General features: G+C 39.6%; 1 protein-coding gene across 1 annotated transcript in view; it reads right to left on the bottom strand.

The window, feature by feature from the left end:
* The window catches only part of LOC118790413 (GDNF family receptor alpha-1-like), a 57399-nt gene extending 51327 nt beyond the window's left edge, over nt 1-6072 (bottom strand). The window contains exons 1-3 of the mRNA XM_036547316.1: nt 5734-6072; nt 4820-5122; nt 3598-3681 (exon numbers count right to left, since the gene is read on the bottom strand). Of these exons, the coding sequence (XP_036403209.1) occupies nt 3598-3681; nt 4820-5122; nt 5734-5773 (427 nt within the window). The 5' untranslated portion in view covers nt 5774-6072. The remainder of the gene's footprint in view (nt 1-3597; nt 3682-4819; nt 5123-5733) is intronic.
* Between the last annotated feature and the right edge of the window lie 12660 nt (nt 6073-18732).

Consider the following 18732-nt stretch of genomic DNA (forward strand, 5'->3'; position numbering starts at 1 on the left):
ACACAGATTGTGACGGTGTCCCCAAAATGGCTGCAACACACAGAATTTTCATGTTTCTTTTTTTCCCCAGGAAAAATGACTGAAAAAAAACCATGTACATGTACATGGGGAAGCAAGCGATGGATGAATCTCATGAGTATCGAAAGGCAGGCGCATTCATCCATTTTCGCCACTGTGCTATTCCCACAGTCAGTGCTCAATAGTTTGACAATGATTCAACGTCCACATGAAGTTCAGAGAAATGGGCTCTTGCTGTTTGTTTTTATGGATCACTGATTTACTTGATGTTGAAAAGAAGAGGAAAGTGGAGCTATTTCTCAAATGTTAACACGCAAAAAAGGGCACATGTGCAGCGTTCACGTAGCACAGCATGTCTGAAGAGGTCAGGCAGTGGGGCTGTTATTTAACTGATGCATACTCTTACTTTGCTTTTTCAACCTGTAAACCTGGTAAAGTCAAAGCATCAGACTCTCATGGAACCACACACACACATACACACACACACACACACGCACACACACGCACATACACACACATACACACACAAACAAAAATACACAAACACACATGATGCCGTAAATGGGCAAACTGAGAGGCCAGTACAAAATGGGAAGGAGCTGCATATTTGTTTTACTAATCCCTTGTTAACAGAGACACAAAAGCAATGTCTCACTAATGAAAAGAAGTGCGTGCTACAGGCAATGAAAGCCTAAAAGGGTTAATAAGCCAGTTGACCATGTGGAAATGCAGACAGTGCAACAAAGGAGAACGTCTTTAGAAGCAAATGGAGGGGAAAAAATCAATAATGCATGTTTGAGCACTTTGTTTTACAGTATATCTGAAATATTTGGCCATTTTCTTGAAGGCGCTGCGTTTGTTTAACTCAAGTTAAAAACAATACGAAGGCTGAAAAGGAGTTCCTAAAGCTTTCATGTTGAATAGTGCACTAATATCACTTGTGTATGGTGATGGTAGGATACTTAGTTTGTGATTGAGTGTGAGTATGCTAAATAAACACTTGTGTATGGTGATGGTAGGATACTTAGTTTGTGATTGAGTGTGAGTATGCTAAATAAACACACTTTGACAGTATAGCAAAGTGAATCATTCTGAACTAGCCCAAAGTTACAAGCTCTAGGATTACCCAAAAAAGAATTCATGTGAAAATACATTAATTCCACTCCAGTGTGTAGGAAGTGTTAACAATAGGTATTAAGCTCAAAGTTCTTGGTGTTCGTTTAACAGTTTGGAAAGGTGCTATTTCGGTGTACGGTTATTGTTGTGTGGGTTGATTAGTTGACAAAAAGCACCTAGTTTGTGAAATCACACATCTGTGTGCCCATTTAGTTATTTGTCATCACAGTCCTTTATTCTAAATTCAGCTCTATCCATTAGACAGATTTACGCGAGCATGAGGGTGCCGAGAGGTTCAAGCACGGCGCTGAATTTCCATAATCTGAAGATAATGGTGATGGGCGAGTCAGAGGAGATTATAGTATTTAATTCTACAGGGGGACCTCAGTTACAGATTAGGACATCGCCTTTGTTCCGGCTCATAGAACAGCTTCTAATCTCAGCGACTTTCTCCTGTCTGCGCGTGGCAAGTCAGTCGCAGCAGGCTGAGACCCTCGCTCTCATTCTCGGCCTCTGCGCCACGGCGGAATAAATTCACCCATACAAGCAGGAATTGATGACCTGTTGGCTTGAGGTTCTGAGCAAGATATACAAGCAAGCTTTTCACCAGGGGAATATGGCGCATCCTCACATTCCAGCACTTCCCATAAATCTCACTGTTTATTTCAGAGGGGTGAGGCATGCTAGAAATAACTCTCTAATTATTCTTCTTTCAAGTGCTGTGTGCGTTGGAGCCCACACTACACTGCAGCAGTGCAGAAGTATCTGATCCCCATGTGATCCAATCCACATATTAAATTTTTTTATCAAAAAAAAAAAAAAAAACAGAAGGAATATTGAAACGATTATCTCATTCTCTGTAAGGGCTCTGTTAGACATGGGGGCTCTGGTCTTATCCCTGCTGTATTATATCTGACAGGTTCATACAAAGTTCTCTTTACTTAGATTGACTGATCCCATGTGGAGGTTAACAAAACAGACTCCCTACACATCCGAACAGCCCCAATGAACACTGTCAGCCCTTGTTCCAGCCACTTCATTTTCTGACTATGCTCCCAACATCACACCTTATCTACACTCCATTTTCACTTTACACTGAGCAATCTTAGTGAGTAAACAAAGTTGCCTTTTTACATTTCACATCAGTCCATTTATTCCAAGTCAACAAACTGGTGGCCTTCATCCAGTTGCATTCCCCAGAAAAAAAATGACATGGCGGTGAGGATGCAAACTCACGCTCAGGGCTCTGTACCACTGGATTCGGCAATGACGCAGTGTCACGCAGACGGAGGTGAGACGCGTTCAGACTGACAGATGTCCTGATTCACAGCCATGCACAGAACTCTCTGCTGAGTTTATCCCCACATGACGAAGCCAGCGTGGGCTTTGCAGCACTGGAGCCTGGGGCATTTTATGATGCAGAAGTTCCGAAAATATGCAAAATAGCTGACAATATGAAATGATGACCTCATCACTAGCAAAAAACATGGAAAAAAAAAAACAAATGAGTATACTGGATAAAGAATTTGCACACACTGTGTGTGAAACCCATCGTCTGCTCACTGTGTTCCTCACTCGAGAGAGACGATACCGCTTTTTTTAACTACTATATTTTTTTGTCCTTGTATAGGTATCTAACCCCCTCATACCCCCTCTCACCCTGCCTCCATCACTATCATCCCCAGGTCCTGCTGTCTAATGCACAATCCCTCCAACCCCCACTTCCCCCATGTTACACCCACCAAGGGGAGGCTTAGATCAAAGCCCTCTAAGTCCTCTGACTGCATACCTGACAGATTGCAAATCAGTGAATAAGATCGCCATCTAGAGGCAATTCATGTCTCTCCACCTCCATGAAACACTGAACCTGTTCCAGAGGCTAGACACAGCAGTTGGCTCTCTAAAGCCATCCAGCCCCCCCTCTCCAAAACCACTAGTATTGTCAAACTGACCCAGTCAGCATCCTACTTTAAAAGACATTGTTACCTGGCAACAACAAAGAGCCACGTCTCCAGTAAAGGCAAACAAATTCTTTGACTTGTTATATTAGTCAGCAGAGTGTGCTGGACTCCGCCGCCCCTTCGGGTTCACTGTGCTACTGTAATGTGGTCCCACCGGCCTCCATTCTGAGCTCATCAGCGCTCTCAGCGTGTGCACAGCCACCACTCTGACAGGGTCAGGCTCACCACAATGATACATGCACTCCACCAGGGCCACGAAGGAAACGAAACAAAGGGGAAGATGGGGGATACAAAAACACATAAAGCAGAGGAAGATCACTTTTATTCTGCACAGCTAACCTAAACTGCGTGCACCTCCTCACACGGCCATGCGCATGCTTTTGCAATCATACGCGCTCTTCCTCCGGGTGTCCCAGAACCAGCACCAGCTTCTGGTGGTGTCTAGCACTCTTTTATACATTCAGCATTAGGAAAAGTTATGACCCAAACACAATGGTCTTACCTGATATGATGGGGGCTAACCGAAATATATCAGAGAGCCTGCTGTTCACTGGCTCATAGGGTGAGTCCTCCAGTAAATCATTTCCTGAACAGGACATAAGAATAGGAGTTAGTGCCTTTCTCTGGGGGGTTATGTTTATGTCAAAACTGGGATCATTTGGATGTGATGCAATACTAACTTATATATGACTGGGAACATGTATGTAAGGATTTATATGCAAACCAGATACCTGGCCATTATGTGTGGTAAATACTGGGATAGGAAGGTTTCGTTTTTAAATGCTCTACAAGGATGCCCAGCACAAAACAATCACAACAAAATTACAAAATTATTCTAGTTGTAAAAAGTAATGTAAACTCAAGTGGATATCCTGTCATTTTCTATACAGAGAGATACTGTATATCTGGACGGAGTTCATCAACTGTGGAGCCATTTGCACAGAAATGATGAACATCGCACAATTTTTAGGAAGCAAAGTTCAGATAACTGTGTAATTTCGTGCCTGAAAAATGCAGTCCTGTGCTTTAATTTATTTCAAACGTGTGGTAGCTTAAAATATATTAATTTCTATAGTGTATCAACACACATATCAATTGTTTTCAAATGTATTCATATAAGGCCAGTGTTATCCATGTCACTTTATCTCAGCATCTCTTTCTCACTAGACTATTACGTTATTAATGGATGATTAAGCATGCTGGTCATTCGCGCGGCGGGACAGCGCGCAACCCCACTGGCATTGCCTGTAAATTTTGATTAGCAATAGCAAGTGACTAAATTGGTTCACGCGCCATTAATTTAAAGGAATCCTTTTAACGCAGGACTTCAAAGCTTTTTGCCACAGTTCTGATGTAATCACTCAACTATTCAGGACACAAACACAGCTGTCCCAGGAAGCCAGCGGAACATAACACCATTACCTTTTTCTTTCAAACCTACATGCGTCTCGAAGGCATATTACAGTCCATTAATTTTTCGAATCTGTGTATGTACATGCCTGCTATTTGTGAGGTGGTTATGGAGAGAATTGCCGAATATTTGCATCCATATAGCTTACTTCCTGCAACTATTCCCGGGATGCAGATATACTGTTATAAGTCATTCTCTAAGTTGGATGCTTTCTGTTGCTGGTGGTGGACATGGTACGATGACGGGACCAAGCTGTCTCGCACAGTTGGACTAATGCGAGGAAGTGAAACGACAAACGGGAACAGATGCATACCCTGTAAAGTCTGATAAATTCCCCAGTAAATGCGCAAGCAGTTCTTTTCCTTCTTCATGCCCCGTTTACACCTGCAGTTGTAGAGTGGGCTCTGTTTGATGGCGTCTATGGCACTCCGGCATTCGTCCTGCGCCTCGGGTCCCGCCACCATGCTGAAATTGGTCTCCTTCCCTGCCACACACTGCCTCATTGTCCGGTACTTGGAGCTGCAGCCTGTTTCCTTCAAACACTGTTCGTTCGCTTTCACACAGTCCAGCCGGCCCGTGCGAGACAACACGCTCTCCTCAGCAGACAACAGCACATCTGTGTTGAAACAATAATAATAATAATAATAATAATAATAATAATAATAAAGAAATGTCTTACCATACTTACAAAAGTTAAGCCAGTGTATTTGGAAATACCATGATACTCACTGACCATATTTTCAGCGACCGTATGATTAAATACGCACAAGCTGTTGCAAAGATTAAAACACTCACGTGCTTATATGTGTAGCCTACATTTTTTGCGTCTAGATGAACATTTAAGAAAACTTCACACAATCGGCGTAATTTCGTGTTTCACACAAGGAGTTCGGTAAATGAAGTCGGCTACTGCCACAGACTGCACATTGTACAAACATATAACTAGTGTATATCAAACCGCGACAGAACTGAATCCACTTCAGCTTTTTAGATAGCTGGACCAGGTCATACGACAGGGACTTTTCAAACTAATATGCAGGATTCATTGATGAAATTCTCTAATATTCAGCAGTTAATTTCATTTGTCTAACTCACATTTTGTCATTTTATTTCATAGATGTTCCTAGTACATTACTGTATATCCCACTTATTCTGGAATGATTTTTAAATGCCCTATACTTAAGTATTTACGAACTGACAAAGTGTGAAAATGGTATTTAAACTTACCCAGCAGAGGCAACACGATGTACAAAGTTGCGAGAATCATCGCGTTTTCTTTCCTTGTTTACTTACAATACTGTCGTTTAGAGGATTGAAGAGATTTATTGTTTTGATTCCCCGGACAAATCCACTCCGTTCACATTCAAATCCATTGAAGCATTAGAGACAAGTGGTCCCACGTAAGCATCCAGGCGATTTCACACAATAACCATTTCCCCAAAATCTACTCCAACGCTACAGCAGTTAACCGAAATCAACAAGGAGTAGTTCCAGTTCCTGGAGCACACGAACAATTCACGGAGACACAGATAAACACAGCGAAGCGAGAAAATAAACGTGCAAGTGGTCAACGAACTCCGGTTGACTGCGATGCTCGCTCCCCTCTGAGCGCACTCTGGTGCGTGCACTCAATTGCACTGTACAATCGTCTCGACCAAGCGGCAGCAGCAAGCCAGCGCGCTTTCAGCTTTTCATTGTACAGCTCGAAAGATGACAAATCGGTCCATTTTCATCTTTCAAAAGCGTGCGCGCTGATTAGTTTTGTTCAGCCACTTACTTAACTAAATGATATCATACACACTGGGCGAATCTGGCTAGGCACATTAAAATGTGTTCTGTTGCGAACAAGCAATTCTCTGTGGGAGATTCAGTAGCTACTTGAAGGGCCGCTGTTGCTCACTGCAACAGTGCATCTTGAAATTAAACAGTGGCAAACATCCAATTCAAACGATTTTAGACGAAGGACAAGATGACTGTCGTTTCTTCGCAGTATACCGACAGGGTTGTGAAAGCTGGGCATGAAACAAACTTAGTTACAACTGGAACCATTTTGCCCCTCAATGCACCACATTCGGAGATTCTTAGAAAATTCCGCAAATAGAGAATCTTCTAAGACGCTGAAGACTGTAGCCTATTGCTCATTCTAATGAAGAGCGCGTCCGTGCCGAAAATAAACTGATCCCCTGCGTGACCGGGATTCGAACAGGTCTACTTTTTATGTGGATGAAGTACTAAATTACCTTTCCCCGAGCAGCAGCCAGCGTAATCGGCAGGGGAAGTGATTGGGAACAGTTCTGGCACAACATATTACATTTTCATTTGTGATTTCAACAAGTTACCAGGGTATCATATGCAACCATCTTCGGAGTGCCGTTAGCCTATATTCTTATTCAACTTATTCAATGTTAGGCGATCCTCTACATTCTTACCATCTAACAGCCGGCCCATTCAACGATTTATCTCTCAAACATGTGCAGTGGCCGACTGAAAATGCCAGGCATCGGATGTCAAAGAATGAAGGGTCGAGGGGGGAATTAGTCTAAATTATCATTACAATGTCAGATAAATTCATTATTTAGAAAAACGGCCATAGTGCTAACCGCCAGCATCATCGCACTCTTGACAGCTGGGGGTCGATAATCAGCCGACACATCATTATCTTGCTGCTGTATCCTAAAATAATTTCCAGTCCAGATGTGGGTGTATCACATTTTGTCACTATGTTTTATTACAGTCCTTATCACGTACCAACATTGCATTTTCATTCAATACACCCATTTTTTACAGGCGTTTTGGAGTGAATACACTTGTGTACTTGACGTACACTATAGTGACAACACTAATCTGGAGGCCTGTGTAGCGGGCTTTTAATTCGTGTTTTTAGTACCACACACGCGAATGGTCTATTGTGGGTTTTATTTTAGACCCAGAAGTTTAAAATACATTATACGTTTAAACATTTTGGTGTATTGGCAGAGCATACATCATACAACACTCTTAAGCAGCGGAATAGTATGCATACAACTGCTATCTAACACGAGTAGTCTGTGGAAGAAAAATAAAAGGCGGTCAATCTCTTTTTAGATTTTGCTTTTAACAGCTAGGCAGCGTCCACCTAGCTACCAAGTTCCTCAGCAGTTCACAATATATAGCTGTTAACTATGCTTTAAATCACTTTAATTAAAAAATCCAAACAAACAAAAAACTATTACCACAGTGAAACGTTCTTGATTTTAATTCAAAATCACAATCGTGCATGAAATTATTCATCAGTCAGAAACATGGGAAGACAGAGCCACCTGCCGGATTTTGTAAGTATTACCCTTTATCGGTTCTAACTCAATGAATAAATGAATTCGGCTTTTGCAGTGACCAGCAGTAATACTGCAGCCGCTACGCATTTCTGATAGCTTCATTTTCTGTTCTTGTAGCAATTAAAAGCAGCGTTGGCTGAATAAAATAAGTATTAATATTTATCATTTTAAAAAGCTCTGCGTAAACGAGTTCTCCTGGATTGACTGTAAATACTCTGTAGGGACTGTAATTACACTATTCATGTTCTAGAAAATCGTGTCGGTTAATTCTGTCAGCAATATACCAGGTTTTGCGAGAATGGTCATTTTAAAAATCGAGACCAAAAACTCAATTACATTATTGTAGGAATGTAGAACATTTTATCATTACATCCATTATAAAAATGGAACATTATTTAGCATGCTGTATCGATGTGTACACTTTTTTCAGTTTAAATCGTGCAGACTGACTTGGCCAGTACCTTACTAAGATATACAGGCTCGTTGGTTGGATGCCTATTCCATGAATACTTGCGCTTCTCTCTACTCTACTCAACCACATGAAGATATCTGTCTGTCAGTTCATTTTTGCAAGTATGACGAACACATCGCGTACTAAAAGACAGAAATTTGTACAATTTATTCTTAAAAATCCTGTAAAATATTGAATAAATTATTAGCATACACGTTTGCATATCCAATTAACAATTGAATATGTGGAGTATTTTGTTATAATGAGCTACCTGTCAATTTCCATGTACTGTTAGATTATGTATGAACATGTGGGAGGAAATTAATAGTAATCTCACAGAATAAATAATTTGATGAGTCTGCAAATTTGAGCTGTGAGGAAAATTGCCAGCCTCATGAAGGTGTGCGGCATAAATCTAGATTTTATGAAAACCTTCAATCAATATTTACTATTAATTTAGCAAATGAATGTCAAAATGATATACTCCTGGTCATATAAATGAGCAGGCGTTCACACTTTAATGTGCTTCGTGGCACTGGATCAAAAACCATTCTTTCCACAGCGCTCAGGAAATTGGATAAAGTAAAGAATGATGTGACAAATTTTAAAGGAGCAAATGGCACTGAATTAAAGTTATTGATTGCTGACGGTGCTTACAGACGTCAAACAATACTCTTACTGGCAGGTCTAATAGCTCATTGAAAGGGATCTGTGATGAATGGCGTGTGTCTCGGTGGGTGTGCGCCGTAGACGGCGGTTCACGTACGATAGAAAATGTCCCATGATGCGCAGGTTCCGATCTGATTTCTGTCTCCGGCTCGGCGTGAATCATGACCCGGCCTGACATCGGCACTCCCAGCTGGGTGTCCAAGGCCTTCACACACTCACGGTTTCACCTCTGAGCTCCGGCTGAATACTGCGCTTGTAATGTACGTGTAAGGAATGAAGAGTTCGTTAAATGTGCTCTAATTTTCAGGAAACTTAATGCACCTGATACCGGTAAATCGGGATTGAGGTTTGTCTCGTGGCAGTCTTTGTGCTTATGTTTGCGTGAGGGGCAAAACTGTGCTAATGTGAAAATGATTTGCTAACAGACCTTCTGTCGAATATTTTGGCCACTTCAACTCGTGTGCACTCAAAGCTGTCTAGCCAGTTAGTTGACAAAAGACCGTTTAAAGAGATATACAATAACTTCTAAAAAAAAAATAAACACATGTTGAAGGTTCTCGTTGTCGGTTGGAGACGTGTACTGGCCTACGTGTAAATGGTTCGTCTGTAAACAAGTATTTGTTTTGTATTTATTTGTCTTGTGGCGAAATTTGGGTAGAAATTTGGGCCACTTAATAATTGTATTAAAGACCTATGGACAAAGTCTTCAAAGGGGAAAAATGTGAACGTTGTAAGTGGAGAATAACCCATTAGTTATGAAGTTTCAGCCCACTGTGCCCTTTCTTTTAAAACCACTAATATGACTGGCTTACTCAAAACTTCTGCTGAGTCTATCAGAGACACAGTGACAGTGTTTGATATCCTCTGAGAATATTTTCAAAAACCACACAATTGATTTACATTTTTTTGTTCTGCCAGCAAAGGAAGCTGTCACCAGATGTCAAGAAGAAAAAAATCAAGACTGCAACAGAGTTAGACTGGAAAGAATGAAGAGGAAGAAAAGGTGAGGTGACAAGTGAGGCTGACCTACTTAGGAGCAAGACAGAGCAGTTGATAAAAGCTGAATAAAAGTGTTCTTTTTTCTTAGAAACAGGTGAGGATTTGAACACAGAAAACCTTCTGCATCACATGGATTTCACGGTCACAGTTCATATATCAAGTTGTGCAATATAGTGTGTTCACATTGAGATCAACTGAATGGTTTGTGCATTGATGTGAGTTCAGGCTTGCCAATGCATTATATCACTGTTTTCTCTGCATGCAAACTATTTTAAGGCGTAGTACAGAAAATAAAGCAGGGCAGTGGTCTCTGCTTTTGAAGATGTGCAGTAAAATTTTTCTATATAGATCTATGTCATAAATACCTTCATTTTGCTACAGTATATCCTGGCAAGGCTCTGCATTTATGAAGAATTAAGATATTTCTAAATAAGGAGAACACAGCATAATTATATTTGATTCTCAGCAGCTCTCACTTTACAGTTTAATTCAGTATGGATCGATATCAGTAACACAATTTTTATTTATTTTTTTTAAAGCTGTATATATCTGGTAAGAATTGATTATAGTTGTTTGGTACTTAATTTCATAGCGGCATAGATTTACACTGCTATGTTGTCATGACCGATCCTCAGCATTTTGTTCACCAGAGACAAAGCATGGAGAGTAAAGAGGAGGTGCATTATTAAGAGCGGAGTGTACAAACAGGAGGTGCAGCGTTGATACCTATTGGCTCTGGTTAGTGCTGGTTTGTTTTGTCTTGAAAATGCCTCATCTCTTGAAAAGGCACCATTAAAGAGAGAGTAGTTCACTCGCTACGATGACTGCAAGGTCAATTTCCATAGGATTACTTTACTATTAGTCTAGGAAACTCTTTAAAATGTTTAAATTAAGGGATTGATATAGACCTATTAACCTTTCAAAAATGTGCCAATGTGTATGACCAATGTGTATCGCCCTGCCATACACATGCAAGGTTTAAACCTTGCAAGATGCAAGGTTTAAACAACTACAGTAGCCTTGCATCTCCAAGATTATATAGCACACCTGGGAGAGGCAAATCATTGTGTTTAAACATCACTGAGATATAATTTAAGTTGTGGTGTGTTTCTGTATGTAAAGAGTATGTTTCTATTAATTTTATCTGGATTCTTGATTCCATTACTTAATATTTTTATTGCTAACTGTCCATTTTAACCAGATTTGTGTTCTAATGTTCTTTCCTTTTTATCTGAGATATAAGCTTGGTAAAAGCCGCTGGTTTAGAGTGGTGGTGGTGGTGGCAGTTTTACTTATAAGGGGAGCATTATGTGGGGAAATCATGTCTCGGTCTTGATTCAGGCGGGCAGAGAACTTAGTCTGACAATAGGGCTTGGAATAAAAATGCTTCCAAGCAGTGATGTTAAAGCTAATATTTTTGTCCAATTTATTTTTGCCCTTCTCCTAGTGAAGCTTCAAATCTACAATTAAATTTCCTGGTCTGCATAAATTATTAGTTGTGAAATGCTGCCACCTGTCTTCAGTACTTTTTAAAGGAAATAATGGTCTTTATGTAGCTTTTAATGACCAAAAGTAGTTCAGCCATTTTATAGTTAGGGACCACAGTGTTTTTGGAGGTTAATGTAGATCTTTTTGTCAGACACACTTAGCCTATGCACCTGGAAAAAGTCCTTTCAGCTTCGTCAGAGTACCACTGTATCTGTTGGATGAATAACTGTGCACTGGTATTCAAACGTGTCTCCCAATGCCTTTATTTATTTTGATGTGGAAAAACATCATCGTTAGCTGGCTTGGTACCAAAAGACATAATGCACACATAGCTCGCTGAAGTGTGATAATCTCACAAGCCATTTTGTGTTGGTAGCAGCCAGTTTGTGGTAACATATATGTGGTCAACAATTTGTTTTTTATAGTGTAATAGTCCCTTTTCAGTTGTGGGTTTGTCCATTATGAATCTAATTGGAAACCTTTCTCATTTATTCAGCTTCGGAAATGTGTTTATGTCTCCATTGCACTACTGCATGTGATAGCTACTGTTTTGACAGCATGTCAAGGACAGGTACTTGTTGGCATCAGCAGGATGTGCCTTTCTTGTTAATGTTAAACTTGTACGATGTCAGGTTGAAGGCTACACTAAGCTGTACCCCCAGCATCTGTTGTTAGAAAGCTCTTACAGCACATGGGGATAGGTCACTATGATTGGTAATATGTGATGCTCTCTTGACAGTGTGAACACTGGTATTTCTTGCTGTCTGAACAGTTCTGAATGGTATTATATGTATGTCTCTTTATTACTGTGTAATGCAAGTAACGTCATTCTGTATGTTAGCATGATCTTGAGGTCTGTTAAAACACAGGTACAAGTTTCATGGAAGAATTTAAGAACATTCGATAGGATAACTTTGTTACAGTGAGTTTAGAATTTAACCAAATAGAGGGGCAGGAAAGGTCAGCTGGAAAGGTACCCCCCCCCACACACCACACACACACACACACACACACACACACACACACACACACACACACTCAATACACACAAAAACAAAACAAAGGTTTAAACCAGAATGGTGAGATTTACAGTGACTACCATACAGACACTGAGATAGAATTCCTTACATTGTAAAATTGGAAATGGATGCAGATGAGGACAAGTTGTCCTGTGTTTCAGAATCTTCTGTCCCTAGGGCATTGTTTCTAAATAAACATGCAATATAAGAGCTCTCATTTCCACATGCCTTGACCACTACCTTCAACCACTGTGCAGGAATTACATTATGTGTAGTTGTACGCACATTAAAATATGATTGTATTTACTTGATAAGTGTTTAAAAGGAGGTTAACTTTGATCATTAATATTATTTGCTAATTGTTTGCTAGGCCACAAGAGCCATAACCCACTCATACTCATCCAAGAACAGGTAGCTGGTGTTTAATAGCTAATCTTTATGTTGGCCATCCTTCTGAAATGGAAAATTGTTTCACAAGAGTCTAAGGATTCTCAGTACAGCATCAGGTCTAATGCGACACGTCTAAAGCAACATTGCATTATTAAGAAAATTTATAATCCACATATATAGTGATTGCTTAGAGGGTCTTAATAAAGCATGAAGGCAATATTAATTTACCTGTTTTCTGTGAAGCTGGGTAGCGTGTAATTGCAAGCTGAATGATAACATTTTTGCCTTTCACAGCTGAGTGACCCCCTTTAGAGAGGAAGTCTGAGTGTGTGTGGGGGGGTCTTTGGAGTTTAAATGCCAATATCATAGTAATTACAGAATGACCTAGAAAATGCAAACTATCGAAAGTGACTGCACTTCTTCTCCAGCTATATTAATAACATCCATAGTATGCTGTGCAGTGTTACTGCACATAATCTGTATTTAAATTTTCATTGTAAAAATAACGACACAAACTCCATCACATTCGTGAAGTACACAGGTAAAAATTGAACAAATTGAGATTTATAAGGTGATATTTGAATGAATCCAAATGCTCAGCAGCAGTGAAATTATATTTTTAATTCCTTTTCTGTGTGATTGGACGCTCAGAGTGTAACAACCCCCGTCCCCACCTGCTCCTCCCTACCCCCGATCAGAATTCTGTCAGATATGAATCTGTGAGAAAATGCAGAAAGGCAGAGAGATGAGTTGCTCCAACAGCAGAGACAGCACAAATGTGTGTTTGATTTATTGTGTGTCTGGATCTGCTATACTCTTAACACATTGTGGACAAGGCTTTTTTCCATGGACAGGCTGGCAGGGAACCAGTCAAGCCCTGCAGCTACCAGTCATTGGGTACATAACACAGTACCTAGTTTGCCTTCCAATCTGCCAATTTAATTAATTCATTTTCTCAGTTTTTAAAATAGGGTATAAATATTTAAGAATTTAATTATGCAGTGTAATTTTGAATGTTTACATGACTGTACAAAATTTAAATAATAATGGATTGCTTTTATAAATCTCTCAGCAGAGGAGGGCTTTCTAGCACTCAGCTATGTGGGTGATGTCTTAGCCATTTTGTACTAGAATTTTCTATCCCCCATACATTTAGAGTAGAGAGAGAGGAAATTGTGGGTGATGATCAGATGACCAGATTTAGAAGGACATTGGGGAACACCTTTTGTTTCTGGTGTGTGCTGTGGGGTTTTAATGATCACAACAAGACAGTATATCAGCATATTACCCAGAGGACATCTTCAACAGCTCTGTCCCTACACTGCACAGGGACAATGATCTTATGTGTGGTACTTGAGGAAGACTGCTCCCTTACTGGCCCAACACTCCTTGCAGCAAATGATTTTCCCTCCCCAGAACATTTTCCATCCAAGCACTCACTAAACCCAGCCTCACTTAGCATCAGTCACCTTGAGGAGAAGGTAACAGGGCTGTATTGCTGCTAGCCTAAGAAGAACTCTCCCAATAAAACTGTGATGATGTGTAGGCAGTTGTGTTATACTGAAATAAACCCCCTGTTAAGTTTGCAGGAAATGATTTCCTCCTACCCTTTAATTGTAAATGTGTTACAGTGAAATAATCTCTCCACCGCCCTCTGTACATTCATAGCAGGCCCGAGTGTTCAGCAGGTTCATTTGAGGTCTCGGGGCATACACATAAATGAAAAACAAACAGGGTGCAGTGTGCATAAATATTCCCTCCAGCACCATCGGCCTTCATCCATATTACTGCGGAACATTCCCAGAAATCCTAATGTTCATGTTAGTAAACATATGCAGTTATTTCCCATATATTTAATATAACACATGAAAATGCGTATAGTGGAGGAAGACATGTATAGCCAGTGGGAGAGATTAATTCTCCATTTAGAGAACAGCAGATTATTAGAACACATTAGGCATTCTTGTTATTTGGTCATATAACTCATAGAACTGGTATTTGTGTTGTGTTGTGTTGTGTTGTGTGTGTGTGTGTGTGTGTGTGTGTGTGTGTGTGTGTGTGTGTGTGTGTGTGTGTGTGTGTGTGTGTACGTACACGTTGCACTTGTTTTCTGTTATAAATGATGGCTTGGCACCTTTGATGTAATGATGAGCCTCTGGGACATTCAGAGGAGTACAAACTTTGTGGACTGGAATTTTAGCTATGATTGCTGTCTGTATCAGGAATGGAGTTCACAGTGTAGAGCTGCCCATTGGTCTTTGAGCAGGATAAGTGATGGAGAGAGAGCCTGGATGTTGCCTCCCCCAAGAATGTAGTGAATTGGCTCCATTTAGTGAATTAAGAATCACAGGAAAATCACAAATACCCAAACAAATCCAGACCTTTAAACGCATTTTACCATGTTAACATGAAAGCAAAACTTAAAGAATAGTACTTGTAAGTACTACTCTTTGAGTGCTATGCAAGCTACTGTATCTTGCATTATGACATTGACAAAGGCATTTAAAAATGCGACCACTGATGATGCATAATTAAGCACTCTGGTAGGTTTGTATTAGCATTTGAAGTAGGTCATAATTTGAAACAACAGGACTTTACAGTCAAACCCGTGAAGTTTTTGTTCACTAGTTGCCAATGAATATGTTGTTGGAGAATGGCAAACTGGTAAACAGGACCTTATTTAAATGGATTGGCTCTGTCAGGAACACATCTGACTGTAATTGTTGGTTATTTATGGGTACCCGAGAGCCCATGTACTTTAAAAAAAAAAAAAAACCAATAACGCTGTTTGAGAAGTGCTGAATGGTAGAGTTTGGTGCTGTTAGTACCAGGAAGTGTAAAGAATGCAACATTAGCTCAATCTCTTTAATTAAGGCTTTGATCTGTTGCCTGCATTATTCGTGAAGAAGCACAAGCGCCCTCTGGCATGTGAAGAGCTGACAGAGGGGGAAATCGATACAGAATCTGTCACAGGAAGTCAGTGAAGCCCCTCCGGCCCTTAAATCATATGGGGAGAGGTATTCTCCTGAGCACCATTCCCACAAATCTCCTTCATTACCAGGGGAGACAGCCCCTGGATGCACTGGATACTTTGCCTCTGTGAAGCCTGCTGGCCTATTGCTTCATGCTCTGATCTGTCTTCTCCAGTGGTCTCATTAATCAGACTCAGAACAGGTTCTTTAAATAAAGTACAGACTTACTTTTTGATTTTTTGGCTGAAATTACCAGAATTAACAAATTGGGATCACATGGGTAAAAATCATGTGTTCCTATTTAATGTCACAGTGTAGGAATATTGCAAAAAAAGTAGTAATGACCTTGGGTTTAGTTGTGTGCAGTCCAGCCTGCAAAATTATGATTAAAATATTATGATTCCAGAAACTCAAAGTGGAAGTGGATAATCAGTTTCCTGGAGATTTTTTTTTGCCAGTACCCACCTCTTACTTTTGGCTTGTGCTCAGATTTACATACAGTTTGAATACTGGCATCACATTGTATGAAATACTTATGCCAGCTATAGGTTTGAATGAACTGGTTCTAGAGCCTAAGAACAATGGATATGTTTCCTGCATTTTGTGTTCATCACTTGTGACTATAATATTGTGAATATAAAGTGATTGAGAGCTGTTACTTCCCCCCACCAGTGACTCTGCCCCTTTCCCAGCTCACACCATGCATTCTCCATTCTGCATACCTGGCAAGTATTTGGGTTTGTAAACCATGGATGAAACGAAGCCCTCGCACCCGTGCCCATGTCCTCTGGATATTTAGAAATGTTTGTGCGTGACCTTGTCTGAAAGAGATCCAGAATTTTGTGGCCTCCCTTTGGGTTACACATTGTTTAGTATGTAGTTGCATTAAATGTTTTACTAGATCTGGGTGCCTTTAAACCCATATATTCTGCAGTAGGAAATGGCAGCTGGGTTTTTGTGGATTGCATTGTCCTCCTTTATGACTACATTTAAAGCCTCAGAGAATCATATAAACCTTTGCCCTGTTTTCATGTTACCTTTGACATGATAATAATTATGCCAAACCGAATATAACTACATATAACAGGGAAATGGAATACTGCTTGGCATTAGTGCACACTATTGTAAATGTATATGTATATGTATAACTAGTTTGTTTTTCATATTTGCATATTCATATATATATATATATATATATATATATATATACCATTCTGTAATTGAAGACTGACCTCTAGTGGTGTATGAAATTACTACAGTGTAGAATTTCATTTTTCAATTTTTTTTTTTGTTTTTTTTTTTTACTTTTTCTGCTCTTTTCAATTTTTTATATTCCTACAAGAGCAAGGGACTCATAGCAAACAGGAGTGCCCCAGTTAAAGCAATGAAAATGTAGTCCACAGAGAAAAGACAAAAAGTATTCATATGGTCAGTTGCTTAAGTTTTCTGACAAAACTGATCCACATCAGATCATGTTCAAACATAAATATTTAGGCGTGTTAAACTAAAGTGACGCCTGTAGAGCTTGTTATGTAATTATGTGCAAATGTAAACAGTGAAGAGATTCCATGAAAAAAATTTAAATTTTCAATTTTAAATATACAGTATGTATATATTTTATTTTTCTGAAGTTGAATATCTTGTACCTGCGTAATACACACACACACACACACATTGGCAGTACTAGTTACAGACTGTCTCTCAAGCAAAGTTTGTATGTGTGGCTGCTGTAGCAGGCCCATCAACTGCTTGTGTGGTCTGTCCATTTTAGTTAATGGTGATTGTTCAGTTGGTGATTGAATTGGTTGTCCAATAAAGAAATAGGTATTGACACAAAAAGCACAATCCAAAAGAAAAAGAAGAACAATAAAAAGAATAAAAACAGTAAAATGTTGTTTTAAAGCCAATTTAAGAAATCAGTAGAATACAGTTGATACCAGACTGCCACCTAGAGGCCATGATAGTACTCCACATGTGAAATGGATAATTCCAGTGCTATTTTATATGTGTGTTGTCCCTTGCCTTAACTATGATTGGAACTATAGTAAGGAGCCCCCTTTCCTTATATTTTGCAGGAAAAAGTTCATTTTAAATTTGCTACACTTACTCAACCAATCTGCATGGTAATTACTGTCTCAGAAAATCTCCTGGATACATTTCTCATATGAATAGAAGGATTATTGAACACTACCCATTTCAACTGAGATTTTACCAGATAATATCTCTGAAATATAAATGTCCTAGTTAGTTCAGGACCACCTTCTGAACATTGCCTGAGGGCCCATACTGAAACATTAAAATACTCCTTGCAGTTAGTCTGAAATCAAGTATGTATTCACTTCTAATCTGTTGGAGAGGGGAAACATAGCATTCTGACTGATGAGACAGGGTGAGAATTGAGATATGAAAGGGAGAGTACCCTTCTTCTGAGACTGTGTTGTGCACATTCAGATCACTACCAGACTCTCAGGAAAACTGTATAATTGTTTGTTTATTGGAGAGTAATCCACTTCATCCCATGTTATGTTGCAGTCGCAAACGATATTCACCTTGAATGACAAATTGATTTAATTAGATAAATTGAATTAATTACAATATGGATCCAGAAATCAAGCATTTTCAACATGTCCCCTGACGACATTTACATGTTAGGCAAGTTGGATTTGTTCAAATCCCAGGTTGAGTGCTGATGGTTTGATGTTGAGGAAGGGGTTTAACCTGGATTATTTCAGACAAACCCAAATGATTATATGCATTTCAGCATTAGTTTTGTAGGTTTCTATAGCTAATAGCATTTTCTTAATGATTAAAGTGACTATATTATTAATTAATGACTAAAAAGCAGGCTTTAACCTACCTCTTCACATTGATCCTGTAAATCCCTTCACCAGGGGGGTTGAGAGTTTTGAATAATTTGTTCTAAA

This window comes from Megalops cyprinoides, chromosome 15, assembly GCF_013368585.1.
Source record: "Megalops cyprinoides isolate fMegCyp1 chromosome 15, fMegCyp1.pri, whole genome shotgun sequence".
In the NCBI taxonomy this organism is placed as follows: Eukaryota; Metazoa; Chordata; class Actinopteri; order Elopiformes; family Megalopidae; genus Megalops; species Megalops cyprinoides.